The sequence below is a fragment of the Eretmochelys imbricata genome, chromosome 3 (genome assembly GCF_965152235.1).
Source record: "Eretmochelys imbricata isolate rEreImb1 chromosome 3, rEreImb1.hap1, whole genome shotgun sequence".
Taxonomy (NCBI): Eukaryota; Metazoa; Chordata; order Testudines; family Cheloniidae; genus Eretmochelys; species Eretmochelys imbricata.
In genome coordinates, this window is record NC_135574.1 from 176,572,689 (window position 1) to 176,600,635 (window position 27,947).

At 42.4% G+C, this 27,947-nt stretch overlaps 1 protein-coding gene across 2 annotated transcripts in view; it reads left to right on the forward strand.

Moving 5' to 3' along the window:
* TTC7A (tetratricopeptide repeat domain 7A) overlaps positions 1–27,947 on the forward strand; it is a 265,462-nt gene that overhangs the window by 13,061 nt on the left and 224,454 nt on the right. For both annotated transcript variants that reach the window (XM_077813878.1, XM_077813879.1), the window contains 2 exons: positions 18,411–18,541; positions 18,984–19,096. In XM_077813878.1, coding sequence (XP_077670004.1) covers positions 18,411–18,541; positions 18,984–19,096 — 244 coding nt within the window. The remainder of the gene's footprint in view (positions 1–18,410; positions 18,542–18,983; positions 19,097–27,947) is intronic.

The following is a 27,947-nucleotide window of genomic DNA, read 5'->3' on the forward strand; positions in this document are numbered from 1 at the left end:
GGCAGAACGCCTGGCTGCGGCTTTTGAGCAGCCAGATACCAGGACAATTAGAGGACACAGTGGGGGGCAATTTGAATCTGGGAAGCTTTGAGGCAACACTTTGAAGATGAGAACCAGTAATGTATGTTGCTATGCCCTGGACTACAATGCTTAATGAAATTTGAGTTTTGCTAGGGAGCACTGTGATTTTGTGACCTGGGATTCAGTCTAAGCAAATGATTTAACTGCTTGTTTGTTTTTGCTGCCATGTGCTATCACAATTTTCTGGAAACAAATAAAGTTCTTATCATTCAAAAAACTTTGCTTTTATTGCGTAAAAAACTACAATCGTCCCCCTACACACACACACAATTGCTAGTGGGAGAGGCAATACCGGGGAGGGCTGACTTTCAGAGCTGTGCATAAGTCCAGCTATCATTTGAAAAGGTGTTTGTGGGGGTAGAGTGAATGGGAAAGCGAGAAGTCCCAGACAGGGGAAAGCAATTTGCGGATGGAGTTTGGGGAAGGTATGGGAAAGAGTTCTAAAAGTGCTGAAGGGGAGAGCGGGCATGCATCTGTTTAATCTGGAGGGTTATGAGGGATTGTAGCATGTCAGTTTGCTTCTCCATAACTTTAATCATCCTCTCAGTTGCATCCCTAGTGTAGGTCTCATTTTCTTCCACTGCCTGCATTTCCTGTTTTCTGCATTTGAGCTTTGCATGACCTCCCGGAACATGTCTTCCTTTCTCCATCTCGGGCACTTTCTTATCAGGTGGAGGTGCTCTGCCGGTGTGTAGGGGGTGCCTTTGAAGGCCACATCTGCATAAACACAAGGAACAATACACAGATGCGTGACTGTTAAGTACACGCACAGCATTGAAACAGTACAGTAAAATACCTCTACTAATATACCAATCATTTTCTCACTGACCCTTGACAAGCACACATGCTGGCGAACACTCCAAGCATCGTGAGTTTACTCCGTGGCGAAGGGCATTCTAAATCAGGGGAGAAACAATATGAAAGGGTCACGGTGCAGTTGACTAGGGACAATATTTTAAATTTTCCTACCCTTTTCCACAGACGGCAGGTTATTGTAGCAGATATCTCACTCCTGAGAGTAAGCAAAGAAGCAGTGGTGCATCTACTATATGCTTGTGGCGTCTACCCCAATCCCTATGCTTCCCGCCTGTGTGCTGTTTTGGTCCCTGCACAAGTGATTGCAGATGGTGTGGGAAAGTTTCCTTCGATGGGGGAAGGAACAGAGCAGCTCTGCCTCTCCTTTGGCAGAGGATTGGCGAGTACGTCCAGGAAAGTTTCCTAGAGATCTCTGGACGATTCCCATGAAATCTCAGTGTGCATCGACACCCTGTTCTGCCCTATTACTTAGCTGCACAGGGAAATGTCCAGCACAGAGAAACACAGCCAACCTTCTACATTTCTATGCCCTCAACCCACCTCTGTACTTCACAAAGCAAAACCACTTACCAGGGGTCTCCTTGCCTGCTTCTTGCTTGCCAGAGTGTGACTGCCAAGACTGGCTGGACACTCCAGAGTGGAGAACAGCTCCTGACTGGATGCACCACCAGGTGACCCTGCTGTGGGTTGTACATTGTTGCCTGCCTTCACCTCTATGTTAATGATTTAGTCCTCTGGGTTAGGTCCACTTTCCACCGGCTCCAGCCCTGCCAAAGTATCCACAGGGCTCTTGGTGGTGGACGTGGAGTCGCTGCCAAGGATAGTGTCCAACTTCTTATAAAAACGGCAGGTCTAGGACGCAGCACTGGGGTGACAGTTTGCCTTCCTTGCCTTCTGGTACGCCTTAGCTCCTTGACCTTTTCTCTGCACTGCAGCATGTCCTGATCATAGCCTTTTTCTCAGAAGCTTTGGGAAATCTGCCCATAGGTATCGAAATTCCTACGGCTAGAGTGCAGCTGGGAGGACTGCACAGCCTCCTCTTCCCAAATACTGAGCAGATCCAGCAGCTCCGCATTGAACCAAGCAGGAGAGGATTTTCCGCATGGAGCCACCATTGTCAGCTGGGGAGGTGCGATGTGAGCTCTCCACGCTGAGCAAAGAGAAAGTGGAATTTCCAAAATTCCCAGGGCTTTCAGGGAGGAGGGGCGGACAGTTGCTTGCCTGGCTACAGGGCAATGGAGTTGGAACTGCTGACCAGAGCGGTCAGGGTGGGCATTGAGACACCTTCTGGAGGCCATTTACAGCAATAAAATCAAGCGTGGTGTCTACACTGGCACTTTGGCAGCAAAACTTTTGCGTAAAAAGCCCTGTCTCTCTCATCGAAGTGGTTTTATTTTGTTGCCAAAATTGAGGAGTTTTGTCGCCAAAAGTGGCATTGCAGCGTGTACATCTCTACTGTCACCAAAAGCTGCCTTTTTGTGAAAAAACTCTGCAGTGTAGACAAGGCCTTAATCTCTTACTAGCATTGTTGCATGTACCTTAAGTTGGAACTGACGTGATGCATTCTGTGTGCAGTGGTGTTGTAGCTGTTACAGCCCCAGGAAATTAGAGAGACAAGGTGGGTGAGGTAATATCTTTTATTGGACTAATTTCTGTTGGTGAGAGAGACAAGCTTTTACACGGAACTGCTCTTCAAGTGTGGGGAACTGTGTCACAGCTAAACACAAGGTGGAAGAGATAACACATATTTCAAGGGATCATGCACGGTGAAGTGGACCTTTAACATCCCTACAGTCATAAAGAGGAGAGAGTGGGGTGGGGGAAAACAGGCCACTTCACCTTAATTGGTCCCTTGAAATATGTTAACTATTTGTACTATATAATATGTTCCACCTTGTATTTAGCTGTGACACTGAGTAAGCTTCCCAGATCTGAAGGAGAGCTCAGAGACAAGCTTTTGAGCTTTCATGCTCACCAAACGAAGTTGGTCCAATAAAAGATATTCCCTTGCCCACCTGGTCTCTGTGATGCATTCTGGTATTTCTGAATTGGGGAATTTATTACAAAGTGGGACATTGCAGTGCAGGCTCTAAAGCAATCAAAATTACAATGATGGAAAGAAGAAGGGTCAGGTTGAGGGAGATTTGGCTTTTTCCATTGTGAACAAACATATAATATGATGGGAAAGAGCTGATTTGAAGCGGGACTGGGGGAGAGCAGTTCTAGATATATGGAGAGTAGATGGCTGGGAGTGGAATCTGATGGAAAAAAATAGAATTTGCTTTTATATAGCACTTTTCATACTCTTTCTTCCAGAGCACTTTGATGGACGTTTGACAGTGATCCAAACTTTTGTGGTCTTCTTGGAAACTTTTCAGCATTTTACTATTTTTCTGTATTGTGGGTAGCAAATAATCAGGATGTGGGCCCCATTGTGCTAAGTGCTTTACAAACACAGAAGAAAAACCCATTATCAAAAGTCTTGCAGGACAGATTTCCATCCAAAACAAATATCAACAAATAAATGTTTAGGTTAGTTATAAATGCTGGGACTTGAGCAGCTTACAAAGGTAATGGCAGAAATTAAGATCCTTTATCTGAACTGGCTGTATCTGCTTTACCCAAATCTGTTTCCAAATCCCTGACCATTTGTGTTGCAGGGTGGGAAAGGGAAGGAATGTCAGCTCTCTGCAGGTATTGTAGGTTTGTAAGGATTTTCCATAATCCAGTCTGAGTTTAACAAGGACTCATTTTGAAAGATCTCTCAGTGATCATCAAATGGACAAATTGTCTGTACGTATTCCCTCTTCAATATGAGTCTCAGATGATTTTCATTCAGTTTGGAAGCCGTCTGCTTGGTTTGCTGTGTTGCATGTTCTCTCTCGCTCTGGAGCTTTCTCACTGATCTGTGGTGCAAGTAATTCTGCCGGTTTCTTACTCAGCCCTGTTTTAGCAACAGGAAAACACATCAGAAGCAAAGTTCACTGAAATTTCGCTTCTGATCCACTTGGTGCATGTCAGGGCTGGGCTACCTGGTATTTTTTTCTTCTTGTATTTGGTGTTCTGAGACCCAGGGTATGTCTACACTAAAAACTTAAGTCAACCTATATTAGGTCTATTTACAGCCACCGCAGTAGTTACTGCAGTGGTGCAGATCCACACACCACTCTTTGGAGCGTTTCCACTGACCTAAGAAGGGCAGTGTGGGGAGCTGAGAGCTCTCAGCCAGGAGTGGGGCCCCGCTTCCCAGCTGTCCAGGGAAGCAGGGGGTAGCTAGGCTCTAGCTGCCTGCCTTTCTTGTCAGTTGGAGCCATGAAATTGACAGGAGAGCTAACAGCTGATGTAAGTAACAGTATCCACACAGACACTGAGTTGCCCTAACTACACCAACATAAGCCCTATGCCTTTTGTGGAGTGGAATTATTATGTCTGTGTAATAGGGTACTTACATTGGTGGGACAAGGTTGTAGTGTAGACACTGACATAATTAGGTCAAGGTAATCTGCCTTATGTTGACATAACTGTGTAGTGTAGGCCAGGCCCCAGTCAAAACAAGCCAGTAAATATCAATTTCCAATGTAACTTTACAACAGATGTCTCCTGAGTGTGCTAGCTGGAGCAGATCTGCATGGAATTCCTGTCTTGTCTGGTGGATAAATGCATTTGTAGGGAAACTTTCAGAGCTGGTTATCAGCCTTGACTTGTAAAATCTAGGCAGGACTCTCAACATATCTAGATGCCAGTTTCTATTGTGGCCTACAGTTAAAGGGGAACTGAAATGCTCTTAAAATGAACAAACCCCAGATAATTTAAGACCCCACATCCCTAATAAGAGTAAACTTTACAATGATCTCTTTTGTGTTAAAGTGTGTTTAGTTATGAAAATCAGTTATCTGAGTTAATAGATCACTTTTCCTAGAGTTGCCAACATTGTATTTTAAAAAATAAGGGACTGTTTTCTTACCACCCTCGTGCCACCTCTCCTCCCAATATTATTGTTATTATTTATTATCACCATTATCATTTATTAATATTAATAATAATTAATTAGTACTCACCTATCTTCACCAGGGGTATTTCTTGCTGCTTTTTGCAGCACTCAGCAACTCCTGATCTTGTACAGACAAGAAAAAATAAGGGATGTTGCTTGTAATAAGGGACTGTTGGCAACCATACGTGTCACTGACTCTTAAAGCATTGTGAACAGTGCAGCTCCCTGCACTGTGTAGGTGTTAATGATGACAGTGATACTTAGCATTTATATAGCTTTTTGATCTGACATCTTCAAGTGCTTTACAAAGGAGCATAGGTGTCATTAGACTCGTTTTATGGATGGGGAAACCAAGGCACATGGAGTCTAAGCGACTTGCCCAAGGCGATAGGGAATCAGTGGCAGTCAAGAATAGAACCTTGATCTCCTGACTCCAAGTCCATTGCTGTTGTCAGAGCCATAGTAAACTGCTGCAGGAGAACCCTGGTTCCTGAACCAGAATAAGACAAACATTCCTTTCAGTTTGCCTTTAATACTTAGTTGTGGGAGACCCTCACTTGTGGTCAAAATGCACTAGATGCAGGTCTGGGGATGGGATGTAAAGGCCTCTTAAATTTCTCCTGTGTGCTTCCCTGTTTCTGGTGCTGCATTGTGCATTGCCATTCCCTCTGTTCTGTGTTAGAACAACATGAGGGCTGCTTTAACTCAGGCAAGACTGCCACAGCCATTAATGGATGAACATGCAGGGAAGGATCAATGTAGTGCATGGACATCCTGTCATCCTCTTTACTCTGACCACTTCACCTCTTGCCTGCTGCAACAGTAAGGACCTGTTGCATAATAGCTCCTATGGGCCTCTCTGCCACTGCTGAATCACCATTAGGCTTGGGCTTGCTAAACCACTTTTAGGGCCAGATTATGCTGGTTGCATGATGCAAAGCAGCCATGCCAAAGGGCCTGCCCCAGATATCTGTAATTTTTAAGTTTGAATGTGTGATCAATCATCATGTGAGAATGCAAAAAGTTTATAAAAATATTCTATAGTTTAAAAAAAAAAAGTTAATCATTAAAGACATTTGGAAGCCGTAATTAGAGGCCTGTCATAAATATAAAGGGAAGGGTAACCACCTTTCTGTATACAGTGCTATAAAAATGATTTTACAGAGGTGATTTTTTTCCTTTTTGTCTCTGATAGCTGTTCTCAGCCTACAGAAAAATCTTTTTGTTATGCCTGCTGCTCTGTCCCCCAAGCAGAGTGACAGAATCAACAGCTGCAATCACCTTTTACAAAACCCTTTAAAATCCTGCTGTGCTTCTGGTTCAAAATGATCTCTGGCTCAAAATGATCCCACCGCTCTGCCACCATGTCAGGGTTCCTTCCCCGCTCTGAACTCTAGGGTACAGATGTGGGGACCTCCATGAAAGACCCCCTAAGCTTATTCTTACCGGCTTAGGTTAAAAACTTCCCCAAGGTACAAACTTTGCCTTGTCCTTGAACAGTATGCTGCCACCACCAAGCGTTTTAAACTAAGAACAGGGAAAGAGACCACTTGGAGACGTCTTCCCCCAAAATATGCCCCCCCAAGTCCTACACCCCCTTTCCTGGGGAAGGCTTGATAATAATCCTCACCAATTGGTACAGGTGAACACAGACCCAAAGCCTTGGATCTTAAGAACAATGAAAAATCAATCAGGTTCTTAAAAGAAGAATTTTAATTAAAGAAAAAGTAAAAGAATCACCTCTGTAAAATCAGGATGGTAAATACCTTACAGGGTAATCAGATTCAAAACATAGAGAATCCCTCTAGGCAAAACCTTAAGTTACAAAAAGACACAAAAACAGGAATATACATTCCCTCCAGCACAGCTTATTTTACCAGCCGTTAAACAAAAGAAAATCTAATGCATTTTCTAGCTAGATTACTTACTAACTTTACAGGAGTTGTAAGGCTGCATTCCTGATCTGTTCCTGGCAAAAGCATCACACAGACAGAACCCTTTGTTCCTTCCCCCCTGCCACCTCCAGATTTGAAAGTATCTTGTCCTCTCATTGGTCATTTTGGGTCAGGTGCCAGCGAGGTTACCTTAGCTTCTTAACCCTTTACAGGTGAAAGGGTTTTGTCTCTGGCCAGGAGGGACTTTATAGCACTGTATACAGAAAGGTGGTTACCCTTCCCTTTATATTTATGACAAGGCCTTTGAGGAGAAATATAGGATCACAACCTTAACTCAGTTGGACTAGGAGTGGTGGTTGTTTTAAAGGAATGGTGTAGAGTAGCTGACGTATTATGGGCCCTGTTAAAAATATCCTGCTTAGATACGGGCTGAAAGCAAAGTTCATAGGTATGGGCTGTCCCTACAAGGGGCCAAATCTGGACAGTCTGGAGTCTAAATCGGCAATTCCCAAACTTCATTGGTTCATGTACCAACCACGTTCTTACAAAACAGATGTTTGAAGTACCACATGCAAATTTCTCCTTTCTGTGCACATTTTAGGCCTTAATAGGGTTTACTTAAGTATTTATGGACTCCTAATAAAATACGTTTTGAATCTGGCTGGTGGATATCCACCTGGGGTAACTAAAAGAATGAGGAGTTTGGCTGGGGGAAGGTTAGAGGACCATGAGGATTACAGCTGGTTGGGAATTTTTCAATGAAATGGTTTTTCATCAGAAAATGGCAGTTTGTCTAAACGCAGACTTTTCGTGGGTTCTGTGAAGGTTCCATTCTGACAGAACTTTTGTCAGGAGGGGTTTCCAGGTTTGTGATAGAACTTGTGCTCAAACCTAGAGAAAGAGACACATCCCAGAATAGCTTGGAGGACGGGGTACTCACCTGGGATATGGAAACCCAGGTCCTGAATCTGAAGCAGCAGAGCAGCGATTTGAACCTGCATTTCCTTCCATGCAGGTGAGTGCCCTGACTCCCAGGCTGTTGGCTGTTCTAAGGTGGGTGGTAGTCTTTTTGGCTTTTCACAAAAAACTTCAAAATGTCTCAGTTTCATCCTGATGTTCCTGTTCCACGGCACGAAAAGTTTTGTGAGACAGCAAAACAGTTTCCCACCAACTCTAGTGGAGTTCACACGTCTCAGGTGGTGAGTGTGTGTAAACGGGAAGGGGAGCTCATGGGGGAGGGTAGACAGGTGAGGAGTCTTGGCTGGAATTGAGGGGTTTTACCTGGGCATTGGGCAGGTTCAGCTCCAGTTCACCGTTGTTCCAAGGCTTCATATTCCTGTTTCCCTCTGAGCCAGAGAGCTGTGCCAGTGGTCTCTCTGGAGAGTCTTTCCCAGAAGTCATCTCCTGCTTTGGTCCCTGGACTCACAACTTCTTCCTCCCATCCGTTAGCCTATCTGGGATCACAGCACAGCCCAGGGAGACTTCACGAGCCCACTAGTCTCACTTCTGGTTCACCATCACAGGGAACCTCATTCCTGACTTGATGCTACCTTGTAATTCTCTCCTCCAGCCTCTCTGCCTTCTCTCTGCTCCTGGGAGCCACCTAACAACTTTTATCATGTTTATCAAGTAGCTACCACCTCACACCTGGCCCCATTCCCCAGTTAGGCTGCTGATCTCTTGAATACCTCTTTCCTCAAAGGGGCCATGTCATGGAACAGAAATTGGTTGGTACTAGGCCCACTACTCCTTAAAAAGGACAGACCATTCTGTTACAGTGTACCACTTGCAACAAGTGCATGAACCACCAGTGGTATATTTACCACAGTTTGGGAACCCCTGATCTAAATCCCAGAGTTTTGATTGGGCCCAACTTTCCTTCTGTTTAGAAACAAAACTGCTGATCTCTCACACTTCCTGTCTCTCTTATCGTCCCTCTTTGTATTTCCAAGGATGTTTGAATAATAAATAACAGAATAACTAGTTTTCATTTAATATCCCTGAATTAAAAAAATGAGGAGAAATATTGAGCCTACTGTAATAGAGATTGTAAGTAAAAGGGTCTCTGAATAACTACAGTTTGAACAACTTAATTCAGTTTACGGATTTCATAAGACCCTACTGTCTAGTCCAGGGGTCTCAAACTCAGTTTACCTTAGGGCCAGGGCCAGTCCTCAAATCCTCCCAGCGGGCCAATAATGTCACTGAAGATGGTGGTCAGAAAAGAAAATGTTTATATTGTATTTTTTATTTTGAATTTCTTAGAAATAATAAAACTGTCATACAACTTTATACGATTCTTCACCTGCCAGAGAGTTTTTAGTGTTTGCCAGACACCTGGCAATGCTTCATTTCTGTCAGTTTGTTGATGTTTGGCCTCAGTGACTGAGCAGTTGAAACCTTCAGGATTGCAGCAAGGTGTGCATCAGATAGTTATGTTCAGTATTTTGACTGAATTACGTTGTTCAAACTGTAGTTATTCAGAGACCCTTCTACTTACAATCTTTGTTCCAGTAGGCTCAATATTTCTTAGACTTGTTTATATTCATTGTGGAAAAAAGTGACGTTGCCTCCATGGCTGACTCTGCCCAGCGACTAGTGATGGTATCTCTGTCCCTCTCCCACAGCCAGTGGGAGCCACAGGGGGCGGCGCCTGCATCAGATAGAGACGGCAGCATGGCTGCATGGGTCTCTCCTTTCTGGTCCGCAGTGGGGAGGTTCTTGGGCCGCAAATGGCCTGCGGGATGGGACTTTGAGACCCGTGGTCTAGCCTGTATTTTATAGGTGAATTTACAGTTGTGTCCTTTTTGGCTGATCATAGGTTACATGTATGTTATAGGATACATATACACTTTCTAGGCATTCTCTGTATTTCAGAAAACATGTTTTTATAGCATGTTCTGCATTACAAGATTAGCCTGCTGCCTGAATGTTGTTCTGCCGAAACAATGCGTGGGATCTTTCCAAAGGCAGATTTTAAAAGGCCCATGAAGATTACTTTTTATATAATACAAATAAAATCAATAAGGATAATCTTTTCATTAATTGTACTACATAAAATACACCATCTATGGGATTCTACTAGAAAAAGACACTGCTTTGTGGAGTGAGACAGGGAATTAAGTTGGATTCATGGTAGGGTGGTGGCTGTCTACCCATGCTGATGCAACTATTTCTTTTTAACTTTTACTGTGGGCACTAACAGGGCAAAGTGAAAGCATGCTGTAATTACACAAGCAAAGATAAGGATAATTCATTTCTATATCATCTCAAGCATGCTACTACTGAACAATAAAATACTTCTGTTTTCTCCTTGGAACCAATCTGCAGAGGAACAAGGGAAAAAAAAGCGTGTGTTGAACATAGATCCTGTCCCACATTGCTACTGTGGGTTGCCTTGAGGAGGATAAGCAATAGTAGTTGGTGATCGAGGATGATAGTTTTCCAAGAAATGATAGTGGTTATTGCTGGTGGATCTGCAGGTAGCTAATAAGACCAATCTAGGAGCCACAGATCTTATCTCTTTGGGGCAGATGTTTTCCAGTGGAAGGGGTGGATTTGGATTGTTGAGTCAGGCTGCAACATGTTCTTTCCTTCTTTCCCGTTTCTCTATTTCCTGTTGTCTTCATTGGGTCTCAGAATGCTGGGATCCTTGCCACGTGGTCCTTCTCCGTTTTAGTTGGTCGAGGACTTGGGTTTCCCATAAGTTTATGTCGATGTTGCACTTCTTCATGTTGGCTTTGAGAGTGTCTTTGAAGTGCTTTCTTTGCCCTCCCCTCATCAGTTAACCTTGACTCAATTGTGAGAACATGACCAGCTTTGAGAGTTGATTGCCTGGCATTTGAAGAACTTGACCAACCCTGCGGATTTGGTGGCAGATGGTTATAGCTTTGATGTTGGAGGTCTTGGCTTGGTACAGAAAGCTGATGTTGATGCTTCTATCATCCCACTTAATTCATAAAATCTTGTGGAGGCACTGTTGATGGTATCGTTCAACAGCCTGGAGGTGTCTACTGAACATGACCCAGGTTTCAGCACTGTACAGGAGAGTGGGGATAATGATATCCTGGTACACGAGAACCTTGGTTTGGTTCTTAATGTCTGAAAGCTGTCCAGATCACTGCACACCCGCTCGCCATAGCTCGGGTCTGCCTCAGACTCCTAGGTCACATGGCTGTGTACACCTACGTCATCCAACACACAAGACTGGGGAGGAAGTCCCTTCAGATGTGGCTGTTGTCGATCTATTCCCCAGCCAGACACCCCTTGGGCAGGGTCCTCGTGATCCCTCCCTGGGTACTCACCTTGCTCCAATGGTGGTCAAACCCGGATGCAGTGATGGAAGGTGTTTTGTTGCGACTTCACGGCCCACAGTATCTCTGGTGTCAGATGTGTCCGACCTCAGTTGGGGAGTACACCTTGGTGCTGTCAAGACTCGGGGACTATAGTCTCAAGAGGAATTGTCACTTCACATAAATGTCAGAGAGCTCAGGGCCATCTGCCTTGCTTGCAAGGTGTTTCTTCCCCATCTGTCGGGTCATATGGTGCAGGTGCTGACAGACAACACGGACTCCATGTTCTATGTCAACAGGCAAGGGGGATCCCGGTCATTGGCCCTGTGTCAGGAAGCCCTTCGCCTGTGGGATTTCTGCATCCAGCACGGCGATCCACCTGGAAACCTCCCACCTCCTCGGTGTTCGGAACATGCTGGCGGATCACTTAAGCAGGTCCTTCTTCTCTCCCCACAAGTGGTCCCTCCACTTGGAGTTCGTCAGGATGCTTTTCCAGAAGTGGGGAGCTCCCCAAGTGTACCTGTTCACCACCAGACAGAACAGAAAATGTCAACAGTTCTGCTCTCTGCCAGGCCTCGACAGCGGCTCGCTATCCGATGCCTTTCTGCTGGCGTGATCAAGCCTTCTGATGTATGCCTTCCCGCCAATCCCACTGATCAACAGGGTCCTTTTCAAGATCAGGAAGGATAAGGTTCGAGTCATTATGATTGCCCCAGCCTGGCCTCGCCAGCATTGGTTCAGCACGCTCATAGGCTTGGCAGTAGCAGCTCCGTCAGCTGTTCCCAACCGTCCGGACCTACTCTCTCAGGATCACAGGCAGCTGCTGCACCCGAACCTTGCTTCACTCCACCTCACAGCGTGGATGCTGGGTGGCTGAACTCTGAGGAACAGACCTCAGTTCTATAAATTTATAAACCACAAGTTAAATGGACTCCAGCAATTACCCAAAGACAGTGCTACCGCAGCAGTGACTTATATGAACATCAGTATGATAATCCCTACTAAAAAAGTCACCATCAAGCCTGACCCCTCTCCAGTCACTCTTCAACCCCTTATAGGCCAGAGAGAAAACATGGTCCTTGTGGTGTGTCTGGTAGGTTAACAAAATTGGGTTGCTGTGATCTGGGAGGAAGCAAGTTCCAAAGGCTTTTGGCCCTAAGGGCAAATCACCCCTTCCCATCTCTGGTGTGGCTAGGTGACTGCATGTCAGAGGACTCTACCTGTGGTGTCTCCTTGACTGCAACTATGGCAGAATGCCACAAAAAGAGTCCCTTATAGTCCAAGGCCATTTAGGATTTTATAGATTAAAACCAGCACTTTAAAATCTATTGAGAAACTTACAAACAGCCAGGGCGGGTCTTAATGGTCTCACTGGTTTAATATGTCCATGAAAAAAAAACTTCATTTAATAAGCAGGCTCATGAATTCTGCACATCATTTTCCAGACGGAATGAATACATAGCCCCATATAGAGTCTATTGCAGTATCTAATTTGGTGTTGACAAAGGCATGGATAATAATTACATCTTGAAGAAATAGTTGCAGTCTATTGCCCAGGCAGAGCGTTGATTTTAAGCTGACCTGGCTGTAGCTGTCACCTGCTCCTCTGACAACAATTGGGAGTCTGAGCAGATAAGAATGTCCATTACAAGGCTCAAGAAGAGCAATAACAGTGAAAATAACTAATCATGCCCGTTAGAAAAAGGGTGGCCAAGTGGGTCAAGCATGCAAGACTGGAAGCTAGTGGTCCTGTTTAACTCTGCAGCATTAGGCAAGTCACTTAATCTCTTAGCTACATCTCTCCTTTTAGGAAAAATAACAACTTCAGGGGGTTGTTTGAAGCTTTAAACTCCACTCACCTCACCACCTCTGAGACCGTCAAATAAAAAGTATAATAGGATTATGAAAGACTGTTGGTCCAGAAATAACAACAGATGAAGCTCTTGTGAACTCCTCTGGAAAAAGAAGCTTATGCTTTCAAAATGTGTCAGTAAGCTTTATGAATGACCCAAATAACCAGTGATTTGGGAGTGTTTTGGTGGAGAACCTCTGCTTGAATAAGCTTTTTCTTTGTTTGCAGAAGAGGCATGCTAAATATGAGTGGATGTTGCAGTGAATGTTCAAAAGTTATGGACACCAAATGTGTCTGTTTTTCCAGTCTGTTCCATTTAGTGCCAAAAGCACTGCTCAACTGCTTGGAAAAGGAATGTCAAGACTGATGACAAACATTGCTTAGTGTGTGTGGGTTTTTTGCCAGAATTCTCAAAGGTTTGTTCCAGACAGTACTAGAACTAATCTCCAATCTTTGATTTATCTTGCTGAAGATCAGGCAGTTTATTTTCAGAGAGATTGTGATCTAGCAGATTAATTTTGGGGCTGAACTCCTGGGTTCTAATTTTAACTCTGGTGCTGAATCATTTTGAGACCTTTCTGTCAGTTTTCCCCATCTGTGCAATGCTGGTAATTCTAATGTTCCTCTAAAGAGGATTAGTTAGTTTTTGTAGAGCTTTAATGTAAAGTGCTAAGTAGTATTCTGCTGACTTTTGTATACTTATGTATAAAGACTAATACAAATCTATGTAAAGAACAAGTCTCAAAAACACTTTTTTGTTTAATGTTCACTGATTTCCCTGAGCCAAGTTTATAAATTGGGCTGCAGAGCATACACTGGAAACACATTCTTCTAGGCAAAGACATTGTGTACCCAAATTTACTGGCACAGCATGACATCTGCAGTTCTTTGCCCCAGATGTAGATTCATAGTGTAATATGTTTCAGGAATGGGGAACATAGTCTGCAAAACTGAAACTATTCCATCTTGATCAGCTGTGAGGTGCTGTCCATCACACTGAATTCCTTTAAACACTGTTCAACACAGACATTATGCCAAAACATCCAGGCTTCATGCTCTGTGCGCTTCAATGTTCCTTAGTGCCATCGTCGGATTGATAGACAGTTCTGGCATACCTAGGTTCCAGGGTTTTAGGAGTCGTGTTAGATGTGAGTTGATTGGTGTGTGGAGAGGAATTGGTATGCTGCCATTTAACTTTATTTGCTGCATCCACAATCCCATCGTTTCCTATCTACCATGGCCACTGAAGCTTTGACTTTTGGCCACCAGTGTGACAGGAGATGTTGGTACCAGTGCTAGTGAGTGAATGGACAGAGCTTTTGTGTATGTGTGGTCATTGAGTTATATTAAGCCACCATTGCTCCTAGTCTGGGAGGTACATGCTTAAAAACCTGTCAGCAATGATGGATACACATAGTGAGAGGGACATTCATGATACAGCAATTTTTGTAGCAACAACTTCATAGTATTGACCAAATTCATAAGTCATACTTAGGTTCCCCAAATAATCACACAATGGATTCGGTGGTTTTTTTTTTTTTTTTTTAAATAATTATATACATGATGTGTTTATGTTAGAGGAGACCAGGTCAAAGAGGTGCTCCATGCATGTGTAGTGAAAGGTGGGGAGGTTTGCGATGGGCTTTAGTTCCTGCAGGACTTTGTTCCACGGTCTCTGATGGGCCCCCGAGAAAGCTCTGTCACCTGCACAGATGAGCTTCACCCTTGTAGTAGAAAGTTAATCTGTTCCTGAGGAGCAGAATTGTTGACTTCAGTCCTCATCCTGGAGCTTTAGAGTGGTAATTCGCTAGTGGAGGGAGGCTGTAGTGTGAACTTGTATGTTTTTACTCCCTCTTGCCTCACTGTTCTGAGCAGGAGGTGGAAATGGCTGAATCCTGTCTACACGACAGCCCTCATGCTGGTTTCTGGGTCCACGTTAGATATTGTGTGTATGTGCGATGTGTATGTGTTAATGGGTTGTGGTGGGTTTCTTTCAGTGGGCTCTGGGATGCTGGTTTCTCAGTGTTTCCTCTAGCAGAGGAGAATGGGTTACACCTGGGCAGTCTAGTCCTTGTATGTGTGTGATGATGCTCATTTGTGATTTTTTGGCCTGCCACTCTGCATGATTTCACAATGTTCACAAATCCATATGCTGGACTCATTAAAAGAAGCCTACCGCCCTCTCTGCATTTAAAAGGACATCCGCTTAGAAATCACACTTCTTTCTAATTTTTTTTAAACATACTACCATTGCAAGTAGCTCCTTAGATGAGTATAGCCAAGACAGATCAGAGAAAAATAGTTATGAATTAGTTTAGCCTGTGCATTTGATAGTTCTCTTGTGGAAAAAAACTATGAGTTTCATGGCTTCCTCTACATATAGAGTCAGTTTCCTTTGTTTGTGCAGGACTTTCATTTAGCAATCAGCAGGGGAGAAAGACATGTGATTGTAGAACCACAACCTTTGAAGAGGGTTAACACAGAGTGGACAGTTGACAGAAAAGACAAAACAGAAAAGGGAATGTTAGTTAACAGATACGCAACAAAGTAATCCCCTATTACTACCCACTACTATTAAAATCTATGGCCATTTTTGCATATATGGGCCTTAATCTCTCTGTACCACAGTTTGCCCATCTGTGCCATAGGGCTAATACTTCCCTTCCTCAGTGGTGTTCTTAAGAGATGAAAGGTGCTATAGAAATGCATAATATTGTTCTGTGTCAAACAATTGAAAGGTAGTGAATACAAAATACCTATAGATGTATAGTAGGGCTGTCGATTTAATTGCAGTTAACTCACGCAATTAACTAAAAAAATTGTGATTTAAAAAACAGATTGTGATTAATCACACTATTAAACAATATAATACCAATTTAAATTTATTAAATATTTTTGGATATTTTTCTATATTTTCAAATAAATTGCTTTCTGTTACAACACAGAATACTAAGTATACAGTGCTCACTTTATATTATTTTTATTATAAATATTTAAATGTAAAAATGATTAAACAGTATTTTTCAATTCACCTAATACAAGTACTGTAGTGCAATCTCTCTACTGTGAAAGTGTAACTTACAAATGTAGATTTTTTTGTTACATAACTGCACTCAAAAACAAAACAATGTAAAACTTGAGCGCTTACAAGTCCACTCAGTCCTACTTCTTTTTTCAGCCAGTCGTTAAGACAAACAAGTTTGTTTACATTTACAGGAGATACTGCTGCCTGCTTCTTATTTACAATGTCACCAGAAAGTGAGAACAGGCGTTCGCATGGCTCTTTTGTAGGCAGCATTGCTAGGTATTTACATGTCAGATATGCTAAACATTTGTATGCCCCTTCATGCTTTGGCCACCATTCCAGAGGACATGCTTCCATGCTGATGATGCTCATTAAAAAAACAATGTGTTTGTTTGGATTCCTTGAGGGAGAATTGTATGTCTCCTGTTCTGTTTTATCTGCATTCTGTCATATATTTCATGTTATAGCAATCTCAGATGATGACCCAGCACATGTTCGTTTTAAGAATACTTTCATAGCAGATTTGACAAATGCAAAGAAGGTACCTGTGACAGGATGACCAACCCCCCCCCCTTCCCCTCCCCGGGGTGCCACCTGATGTGGTGGGGTCTCATTGAGCGCACCCTTTCCACCAGCCTGGGTAACTCTAACCCTAACCCTGTCCTTGCTGTGCTAGGCTCTCAAGCCTTCTCCAGAACACACACGGCTAAGGCCACACGCGGCTGCAGACACAGACTGAAATCAGCTGTGTGGGAGGACTTAGCTAGGGGAATGGCCAGCACTCATGTGCACACTTCCTTTGGGATATAAACCCAAAATAATATTGTCTTGCGCTGTATAGAAAGATCTGCAAAGTGAAGGCTCATACAAATTTGCCCCCTCCCTCAGTGTGGAGGAGGACATGCACAGCTTTTTGCCCCCCCCCCCAAGATATGAATTGCACAAACTGAGGTTTGTAATAAACAAAAAATAAGTTTATTAACTACAAAAGGTAAATTTTAAGTGATTATAAGGGATCACAAACAAAACAAAGCAGATCACTGAGCAAATAAAACAAAACATGCAAACTAAACTTAATACACTCAAGAAACAGGTTACAAAATGTAATTTTTCACCCTAATTGTTGTTTTAGGCAGGTTGCAGAGTTTCTGTAGCTTAGAGTCTTACTGTTCCTCCTAATGGCACATTGAAGCTGATTGCCTACTGTCTGGTGGGTGTTCCCCCAAATACGCACAGTTGTAATTGTTACATAGTCAGTATTCCTAACCTCAGATACAGAAATGATACATGCATACAAATTGGATAAACATATAAACACATTCAGTAGATCATAACCTTTCTAATGATACCTCACATGACCCATCTTGCATAAAACGTATCTTAGTTATGCCATATTCATATCCTAACAATATTTCTATTAAGAATATTGGGTGCAGTGTTATAGTACTAATGTGAGATTTCTGGACCCAAGGTTTAAGAATCTGAAGTGCCATCCAAAATCTGAGAGGGATGAAGCATGTTTTCAGAAGTTTTAAAAGAGCAACACTCAGATGCGGAAACTACAGAACCCAAACCACCAGAAAAGAAAATCAGCCTTCTGCTGGTGGCATCTGACTCAGATGATGAAAATGAACATGCATCGGTCTGCTCTGTTTTGGATAGTTATCGAGCAGAACCTGTCATCAGCATGGACGCTTGTCCTCTGGAATGGTGGTTAAAGCATGAAGGGACATATGTATCTTTAGTGCATCTGGTACATAAATACCTTGCAACGCTGGCTACAACAGTGCCATGCGAACACCTGTTCTTACTTTCAGATGATGTAGATAATAAGTGGGCAGTATTATCTCCTGCAAATTGTAACTAAACTTGTTTGTCTGAGTGATTGGCTGAAGTAGGACTGAGTGGACTTTGAAGGCTCTAAAGTTTTACAATGTTTTATTTTTGAATGCAGTTATTTTTTTGTATATAATTCTACATTTGTAAGTTCAACTTTCATGATAAAGAGATTGCACTACAATACTTGTATTGAATAAATTGAAAAATGCTATTTTGTTTTTTACAGTGCAAATATTTATAATTAAAAATAAAGGTAAAGTGAGCACTGTAGACTTTGTGTTCTGTGTTGTAATTGAAATCGATATATTTTAAAAGATAGAAAACATCCAAAAATACTTAAATAAATGGTATTCTATTATTAACAGCCGGATTAATCATGATTCATTTTTTTTATCACGATTCATTTTTAAAATCTCTTGACAGTCCTAATGTATAGTATATATTATTCTACCAATGTTTCCAAAAGTATTTGAAGCAAGCAAGAAAATAAACAAAACAAAAGTATGTATTATTTAGGAGATTTTCCCTGTCCTCTTGTAAATATTTACGCTGTGAAAACTGATTACATTGACTTCGCTACTTCTGAGCTTGGGTTTAAGAAGGTATTGCCATTTTCCAGGTCTGTCACTGGAGCGGTCGCCCAATTCGATTGCCTCGCGTGCTCGGCTGTCCGAAAGGGAAGAGGAGGTCATGGCTTGTTTCGAGAGAGCGTGTGTCATTGCACAAGTGTACTTGCAGGAACTTGAGAAGGTAAGGAATAAATGTGCCCTAAGTGTGACTTACCTGTATGTTGCCCAAATCCTATCTTTAAACAGGGCTCCCAGTGAGTTTGTCAATGGAAGCTGGGCAAATCCGAGGGCAGAATTACATGTGCTGATAGACTAAAAGGATTGTCAGAGCACTACTGAAAGGGTGATGTGTCCTCTCAATATTTCAGACAATAGAAGAGTTTTGATACAGTTGGACCCTTATTTTGCTAACTGATTGAGGCCTCTGGGGTTCATAAAATCAAAAAGTTCATAAACTTGAACATCTCAAAACTACAGTAAGTATGGTACATAAGTTGTAGAATGGTGCACTGCATCACTTTCTTTTTGTCCTTCCAATCACTGCAAAGTGATTCCCAATGCATGCAAGCAGATAAGGACAATGAGTTTATTTATAATCATATCACTTTTTGTTTCCCTCCCAGACCTTGCATTCAAGAAGCATAAAAGGCAGCACTGTGACTTTCTCTGACTTTGAACTTCCCTATTTCTTGGAAGCAGCTCTACAGAGTGCATATGTGTCTCACTTGAAGAAGGGGTAGGTGGATGCAGCTATTTAATCCAAATGTACTTTCACAGTGGATTTAGACATACTTCTCCATACCCGTCCTGTAGCACCTGTAAGACAGCTAACTGGAATGAGCTGTGACAGCTCTCGCCACGGCATATTATAGCTACATCTCTGTACTATGTTAATTTTGCTGCTGTTCTCCTTTCAGGGTTCTTTCATTCATTCTACCTGACAGTGGCCCCAAACCGCTGCTCTCTGGACATAGGCACGTAATCTCTGCTCTTTTTTGGCCCAATTCTACTTCCATTGAAGTCAATGAGAGTTTGACCTTTGAGTTCAGTGGGAGCGGAGCAAAGACGACACTGAATGTTTGTTTTTGAAAATCTCAACCCTAGGGTGTGATCTTGGAAACCCTTCCATTGACTTCACTTTGTTTGAATCTGACATTTAAGGCCTAAACAGCAGTAAAACTGAGTGAGAGGAGAACAGACATGCAGGTGAGGGCTCCCTTACAGGGTAACTATGATACTGTTTGGGGGTTCATTTTGAATCCAACACTCAAAAAGACATTGGTGGCTGCAAACCTACTGTAAATTGCAACTGAGGAAAATGTTCATGTAGTAATAATAATAATAATACCTGATGTTTATAAACCCCTCTCTCATCTGAGGGGCATACTTTAAAACACAAATGGATGTACCCTCACAAACACCCCGCTGAGGCTGGTAAGTCTGTTTTACAGATGAAGAAACTGCAGCACAGACACACACTGACTTACCTCAGGCCATATAAGAAGTGTGTGTAAGAGCTAGAGCTAAGGTCTCCTCCAGTTCTATGCCATCATTCCTCCCCAAAGTGAAACAGCTGCTGAATTTTGCACAGCTCTGTGTACTAGGCCTGGTCAACATTTTTTTAGCAAAACTTTTTTTGCCAACAAACAAACAAACAAACAAAAGAATTATTGACTGAATTTTCATAGAAAATTTTCACTTTGGTCAGGTTTCAGAGTAGCAGCTGTGTTAATCTCTATTCGCAAAAAGAAAAGGAGAACTTGTGGCACCTTAGAGACTAACAAATTTATTTGAGCATAATTTTTCGTGAGCTACAGCTCACTTCATCGGACACTCTGATGAAGTGAGCTGTAGCTCATGAAAGCTTATGCTCAAATAAATTTGTTAGTCTCTAAGGTGCCACAAGTACTCCTTTTCTTTTCACTTTGGTCAGAATTTTCCAGTTTTTAAAAATCAAAAATGAAATTTTTTTCATTTTTGGGGTTCCTTCCTCCTTCTCTCCCCTTTTTTGTTTATCCACTTGTAAAACCTCTCCAGGGGTGGAGGGGAAAGAACTGGGAGGGAGAGGAAAGGAGGAAAACATTAAAAAACTGGAAAATTCCACCCCAAAAATTTGAACTAAACAAACAATTTTCATTTTGTTTTCATTTTTTTTTGTATGTGTGGAAAATACATGGGATTTTTAGCTAGCTCTGTTGTTTATGAGCATAGTTTTAAATGTTTCTCTGAAATTGAATGTTCTCAGTGTTGTTTTTTCAAGTTTAGCCATGATTAAGGGCCTGTCTACCCACAATTTGCACCTGAAATTTTACAGATTCAAGCTGAACCCAATTTAAATCAGGCTTGAACCAAAATAAGGCCCAGGGTACGCTACAGACTTCTGCCAGCACAGCTATGTTGATCAGGGCTGTGAAGAGGTATGATCTCTGGATGACAGAGTCATGCCAGCTGAAGCCCCAAGCGTAGATACAGATATATTAGCAAAACTCTACTTTTACTGGAATAGCTTGTTTAGTCCCTCAAGGGTGATTTTAAATTATAGCGATACGAATTACAACTGTGATGATAAAGCTACGGCTACCCTTGGAGCTCCTTGCTGGTATAGTTTTCCCATTATTATTATACTAGTAAAGTGCTGCTAGTGTAGACGTGGCCTGTGAGTGTCCACACACAAAGTTGCACCTGTTGAACTAAATCAGTATAAAATCACACCATTAGTTAAACCAGTAAAACTTTGCGTATACACCAAGACGACAGAGAAATAGAAGTGTTTCGGATAATTCCTTGATACCCAAATAACAGATGAGAGGTTACATGTCTTTCAGATGTGACATACTGTTTGGCAGTCTGCTTAAGGTTTACTTTCTTTTCAGGTATCTTTCATGTGCATCAAATATGCTGATGTTCTAGCCTGTTGCTGTTTTTACAATAGATAAAAAAATTGGTTTAATGTTTTATGGCCAAAAGTTTTTCACACTTGATCTTGCTATCAAGAGCATAAAACAGAATCACATTTTGAATATACTGTATTGGGGTCAACTAAATATCATTTAATACGGAACTCTCATGTTCATAATATTCAGTGACATTTTAAATTCAGCCTTAAGTATTCCTTGTTAGTAAAGAGTACCCATTGGGTTGCTTTGGGTATTAATTTTGACTCCCTAGTTAATTTTAATGGCTGCCTTTTTAAAAATTAATTCTGAAGTCAAAATTCACTTATAGTTAAAAATCACATTGTCCATCAGCTGAACTACTGTTAGAGCAGTAAGACACCTTCTGCATTTGCTTCCGTATAAAAGGGTTGATTAATCTTTACCATAAAACCCCAGGGTCAGAACAGTAATAAACACACACAGTCTGATTCCCCTCTCACTTATACCAGTGCAAATCAGGAATTAAAGCCAAGAAGTTAAAGGACTAGTGGGGAAAAAAATTGTATGAGAATCCATAGCTCGTTTACCCATGGCTAGTATTAATAATTTCATTTTTTTACCACAGGAGGGCATAAGCAGAACTCTCAACACGCTCTTGGGGTAAATTAAAAAAGAAGGGAGAAGAGGCTTTGTCAGATGTGTATATATTTCTCCACCTGATGTTTCTCCACCTGATGTTGCATGCCTCAAAGAAATTCTATGTGTTGCATTCAGCATGGTGGAATTAGGAAATCAGCCCAGAAAGACAAAAGCCCAAAGAGCCCTATATGGCAGGATGTCATTTCCCTCTGGCGCATGCATACTATGGAATCACAAGCGTTTGATTCTAATTAGCAGAGCTGTCTAATGTCTAGCCAGACAGCTGAATTGAGGATATGCACATTGTTCTACTGCCTCTGTTTGCTCACATTGGCAACATGCCAGATTATGGCCAGGAGAGCCCTCTCTCCTAAAATGTACAGTGAAAGGCGAGCCTGTAACTAACAAAACAAAGATCCATTCTCCCTTTCAGATGTTAAAGAGCCAGCTGTAGTGACCAGCAAGGCCTGCAGCTGTGGGAAGCCCCTGTGTTCTTGGTGTGCATTTAATTAAAATATTGTATCAGTGAAGGAAAATCTCTTGCAGTTGTCTGCCCTTCTGAGTCACAAAAGAGCTTTCTTGTATTATTTCAGTAAGCATCAATGATATTCTGCTGAAGCAAAGTACAACCAGGCAGGTGCTGCCTCAGTGTGGGAAGCAGCCTGTTGTGCAGATGTTAGTGAGAAAGACCATTTAATTTTTAGGGAAATATGTGCATGGAGATAAGGATCATAGTAAGACTGGCTTTTAGTTTAGCTTATTACACATGAGTGGTTTCTTTATGCTAATGTGCAGGATTTGCAATCAAAACTATAAATATTTCCACAGGGCATAGAGACCTCTCCTGAGTCCTGTTCTCATCTTAATGATTTATTATTATGATGTTATTTATGTGGCACCAGAAGTGTGCTAGGTGTTTTGCAGGCAAATAAAAAGAGAAGGGACAGGATTTTCCAAAGTGACTAGTGATTTTGGATGCCTCCATTTTTGGATGTCCAACTTTAGACCTCTTGAAAGGGCCTGACTTTTAGAAGTGGATGTTAAGTGCTTTCTGAAAATTAGACTCCTTTAAGATGACCCAAGTTGGCACATCCAAAAATAGAGGCACCCAAAAGCACTAGATGCTTTGTAAAACTTTGGCCAAGGTGCCTGCCCAGAAAAGCTTTCAGGGTAAAAATTTTTGAAACCCCCTGAAAGTGACGTGAGCTTAAATCTCAATTGCCTAAGTTGTTTTTGAAAGTGGGACTTAGGTTCCTAAGCCACTTAGGTCCTTTTGAAAATGTCACCCACAATCGAAGCCGTGTATAGACGTGGGCTGCACTGCTGCTTTTCATCAAGGATATTCCTTATCACTGAGCAGCCCACACCTTTTCCCGTCTGAAGCGGGTATTACCCCTTCCTCAAGCCACTCTTTCCCGCATCAGCCTGTGGTTTTCTCAACTCTGCTGTCATCCATCCTTCGAGAGGTTTTGTTTCTGAATGGTCACATTTCTGTAGATGGCTAATGCAAGATAATTGAGGATCCACCACTCTGTGCATTTGCGTGCGTAATATATAAACACAGTCAATGGGAGAGTGGGGAGAGGGTGTAATCTAGACCATTTCATCTCGCTGATTCTAAGACCCAAATGGCTTACTTAAATATATGGTAGTGCTCACTTGGCTCCATAACTGCTCTTTTTGACATTATTCCTGGCTGTCTCACAGAGTGCCCGATCACACTGTTCTACGTGTGCTCCTTTATTCTTCACAATCATGGAAGGTTCTCTCTGAAGCAGCTGCAGCAGCCATTCGAGCAAGAACATGACCCACTCTCTTTCCGACTAGGGTTCTTTTGTCCTGTTGTGCCTTTGTGTCACAACAAATTGTATAGCTTTTAATAGCTCTCCGGTGCTGCTCAGTGCCAAATACAAGCTTCAGTTGCTGTTAAACCCTGGCACTAACCACTGCACACATTTCTTTTAATGGTCATAACTTTCCTTGTTGTGCACTCCTTGCCAGAGGATGTTGTGAAGGCCAAGACTATAACAGGGTTCAAAAAAGAACTAAATGAGTTCATCAAGGATAGGTTCATCAATGGTGTCCCTAGCCTCTGTTTGCCAGAAACTGGGAATGGGCGACAGAGGATGGATTACTTGGTGATTACCTGTTCTGTTCATTCCCTCTGGGACACCTGGCATTGGCCACTGTCAGAAGACAGGATACTGGGCTAGATGGACCTTTGATCTGACCCAGTATGGCCGTTCTTATGTATGTTTATCTTCTCCCTCATATAAAAGGAGAAATATTTTCCATTGAATTCTCCTAGAGGAAATATCCTGTTCCCAGGAACCAGTCAGTTTTTATGATCGATTAGGGCCAGGAGCTCTCAGCTTGAGATTCCAAACAGATTTTGATCAACCTGCTCTACCCATATTGCTAAACAGGAAGGGGAGGTGCAAGTTAGATGTGGTCCAGGTGCGGAAATGGTTGAGAACCACTGAAGGAGAGCTGGCTGTATTTTAAAGAAGCCTTATTGAGGGCACAGGAACAAACCATCCTGATGTGCAGAAAGAATAACAAATATATCAGGCGACCAGCTTGGCTTAACAGTTAAATCTTCGGTGAGCTTAAACTCAAAAAGGAAGCTTACAAGAACTGGAAATTTGGACAGATGACTAGGGAGGAGTATAAAAATATTGCTAGAGCATGTAGGGGTATAATCAGGAAAGCCAAAGCACAATTGGAGTTGCAGCTAGCAAGGGATGTGAAGGGTAACAAGAAGCGTTTGTACAGGTATGTTAGCAACAAGAAGAAGGTCAGGGAAAGTGTGGGACCCTTACTGAATGGGGGAGGCAACCTAGTGACAGATGTGGATGTGGAAAAAGCTGAAGTACTCAATGCTTTTTTTGCCTTGGTCTTCACAGAACAAGGTCAGTTCCCAGACTGCTGCACTGGGCAGCACAGCATGGGGAGGAGGTGAGCAGCCCTCAGTGGTGAAAGAACAGGTTAAGGACTATTTAGAAAAGCTGGACATGCACAAGTCCATGGGTCCAGATCTAATGCATCCAAGGGTGCTGAGGGAGTTGGCTGATGTGCTTGCAGAGCCATTGGCCTTTATCTTTGAAAACTTGTGGCAATTGCAGGAGGTCCTGGATGATTGGAAAAAGGCAAATATAGTGCCCATATTTTAAAAAGGGAACAAGGAGAACCCAGGGAACTACAGACCAGTCAGTGTCACTTCAGTCCCCAGCAAAAGCATGGAGCAGGTCCTCAAGGAATCCATTTTGAAGCACTTGGAGGAGAGGAAGGTGATCAGGAACAGTCAGCATGGATTCACCAAGGGCAAGTCATGCCTGACCAATCTGATTGCCTTCTATGATGAGATAACTGGCTCTGTGGATATGGGGAAAGCGGTGGATGTGATATATCTTGACTTTAGCAAAGCTTTTGATACGGTCTCCCAGAGTATTTTTGCCAGCAAGTTAAAAAAGTATCGATTGGATGAATGGACTATAAGGTGTATAGAAAGCTGGCTAGATTGGCAGGCTCAGCGGGTAGTGATCAATGGCTCAATGTCTAGTTGGCAGCCAGTATCCAGCGGAGTGTCCCAGGGGGTCTGTGCTGGTGCTGGTTTTGTTCAACATCTTTATTAATGATCTGGATGATGGGATAGATTGCACCCTCAGCAAGTTCGCGGATGACACTAAGCTTGCAGGAGAGGTAGATATACTGGAGGGTAGGGATAGAGTCCAGAGTGACCTAGATAAATTGGAGGATTGGGTCAAAAGAAATCTGATCAGGTTCAACAAGGACAAGTGCAGAGTCTTGCACTTATGATGGAAGAATCCCATGCACTGCTACAGGCTGGGAACCAACTGGGTAAGCAGCAGTTCTGCAGAAAAGGACCTGGGGATTACAGTGGACGAGAAGCTGGATATGAGTCAGCAATGTGCCCTTGTTGCCAAGCAGGCCAACAGCATATTGGGCTGTATTAGTAGGAACATTGCCAGCAGATCGAGGGAAGACATTATTCCCCTCTATTCAGCACTGGTGAGGCCACACCTGGAGTACTGCATCCAGTTTTGGTCCCCCCACTACAGAAGGGATGTGGACAAATTGGAGAGAATCCAGCGGAGGGCAACGAAAATGATTAGCGGGCTGGGGCACCTGACTTACAAGGAGAGGCTGAGGGAACTGTGGTTATTTAGTCTGCAGAAGAGAAGAGTGTAGGGGGATTTGATAGCAGCCTTCAACTACGTGAAGGAGGGTTCCAAAGAAGATGGAGCTCGGCTGTTCTCAGTGGGGGCAGATGACAGAACAAGAAGCAATGGTCTCAGTGAGGCAGGTCTAGGTTGGATATTAGGAAACACTGTTTCACTAGAAGGGGGGTGAAGCACTGAAATAGGTTACCTAGGGAGGTGGTGGAATCTCCATCCTTAGAGGTTTTTAAAGCCCGACTTGACAAAGCCCTGGCTGGGATTATTTGGTTGGTGTTGGTCCTGCTTTGAGCAGGGGATTGGACTCGATGACCTCCTTAGGTCTCTTCCAACCCTAATCTTCTATGATTCTATGAATTAGCCAACTGAAAGCTGGATTTAATCCCATCTCTCAATTCTTTTCTTAAACACTTATCTACAATCAAGCCTTTCTGAGAAGACATAATATAATGCTAAACGTAGGAGAAGACTATCTGGTGATAGGTCACTTTACCTCTCATTCTAGATCTTTGCTTTTAATTTTAAAATTTTTAAGCTTGTCTCAGGTAAGGCACTGTATAAGTATTATTGTTAACTATACATTTCTTCCACCCCAGGAACATTCTTCAGAACGTGAAATAGGATGCATGTTTTTAAGAATTTAAGAGAAAGATTGTGGCATGATGTAGTAGTCTGAAGCAGTTGGCTAGATGTGAGAATATGCTCTCTGTTTATAACTAAGTAGATACAGCATTTAAAATATATAGCTAGCTCTCTCTTCAAAGGAAAGGGTCAGACCTGTTTTCTCACAAATTCAACAAAATAATGAATGACAGCTTAGAAGTACAGTAATGGATCTCATTCACAGTGCCTTGTTGTTTGGCTTTCTCCTTTGTTTAAACAGCATTCCCACTGCTGTTGAACAGATTTAAAAAAAAGTATTACAAATAGAAATCATTCTGAAATTTGGTACAATGCTGTGCATTCTTCTTCATTACTAATATTGTTATATAGCATCGTATATGTGAATGGTGCTTTTAAAGACATATAAGCACTGTTCCTGCCCTAAATCATTTACAGTCTGAGGCCTTGATCCTGCATCAGAATGTGCTGGAGCTGACTCCTGCACTTATGCAGAGTCTCAGTGAGTTCACTAGGCCTTAGCATGAATGCACACTAGTGGATTCTTAAGTGGGATGAGTGTTTGAGGTCTATAATTCATGGCTGCACCCTCTAGTAAATCTTTTCAGGACTGACTCTTAAAACAGACCAATCGAGACAAAAGGGGAATAGGAGAATGGGACTAACAAATCATGTCCTGAGTTGTTCTTGTTACACTCATTTCTGAGCAGATCTAAGTAGCTTTTTTCTTTGTGGTTGTTTTATGGTTGTTGTATTTAAGTCCACCTGTTATTGACCAGTGTAGGTGTCAAGGTCTGAAACCTAACACTGAACTAAACTGGGAAGTTTTCAAATGTTGTCTTTTTCATGACTCCCCTTTGAATTGGACTAGCACTGCCCGGGACTTTTTGGGCCCTTGGGGGTATTTATAAGTCCAAGTTCCTTTGCTGAATCATTTATAAAATTCAAAGACATTTTATTTTAAGGGCATGATTCTGCTACCCTGACTCGCATTGCTTTATTCCATGACAGGTTTCAGAGTAACAGCCGTGTTAGTCTGTATTCACAAAAAGAACAGGAGTACTTGTGGCACCTTAGAGACTAACCAATTTATTTGAGCATGAGCTTTCGTGAGCTACAGGTGAAGTGAGCTGTAGCTCACGAAAGCTCATGCTCAAATAAATTGGTTAGTCTCTAAGGTGCCACAAGTACTCCTTTTCTTTTTACTCCATGAGTAACTCCAGTGATTTCTACATTGAAACCGTAACTGCAG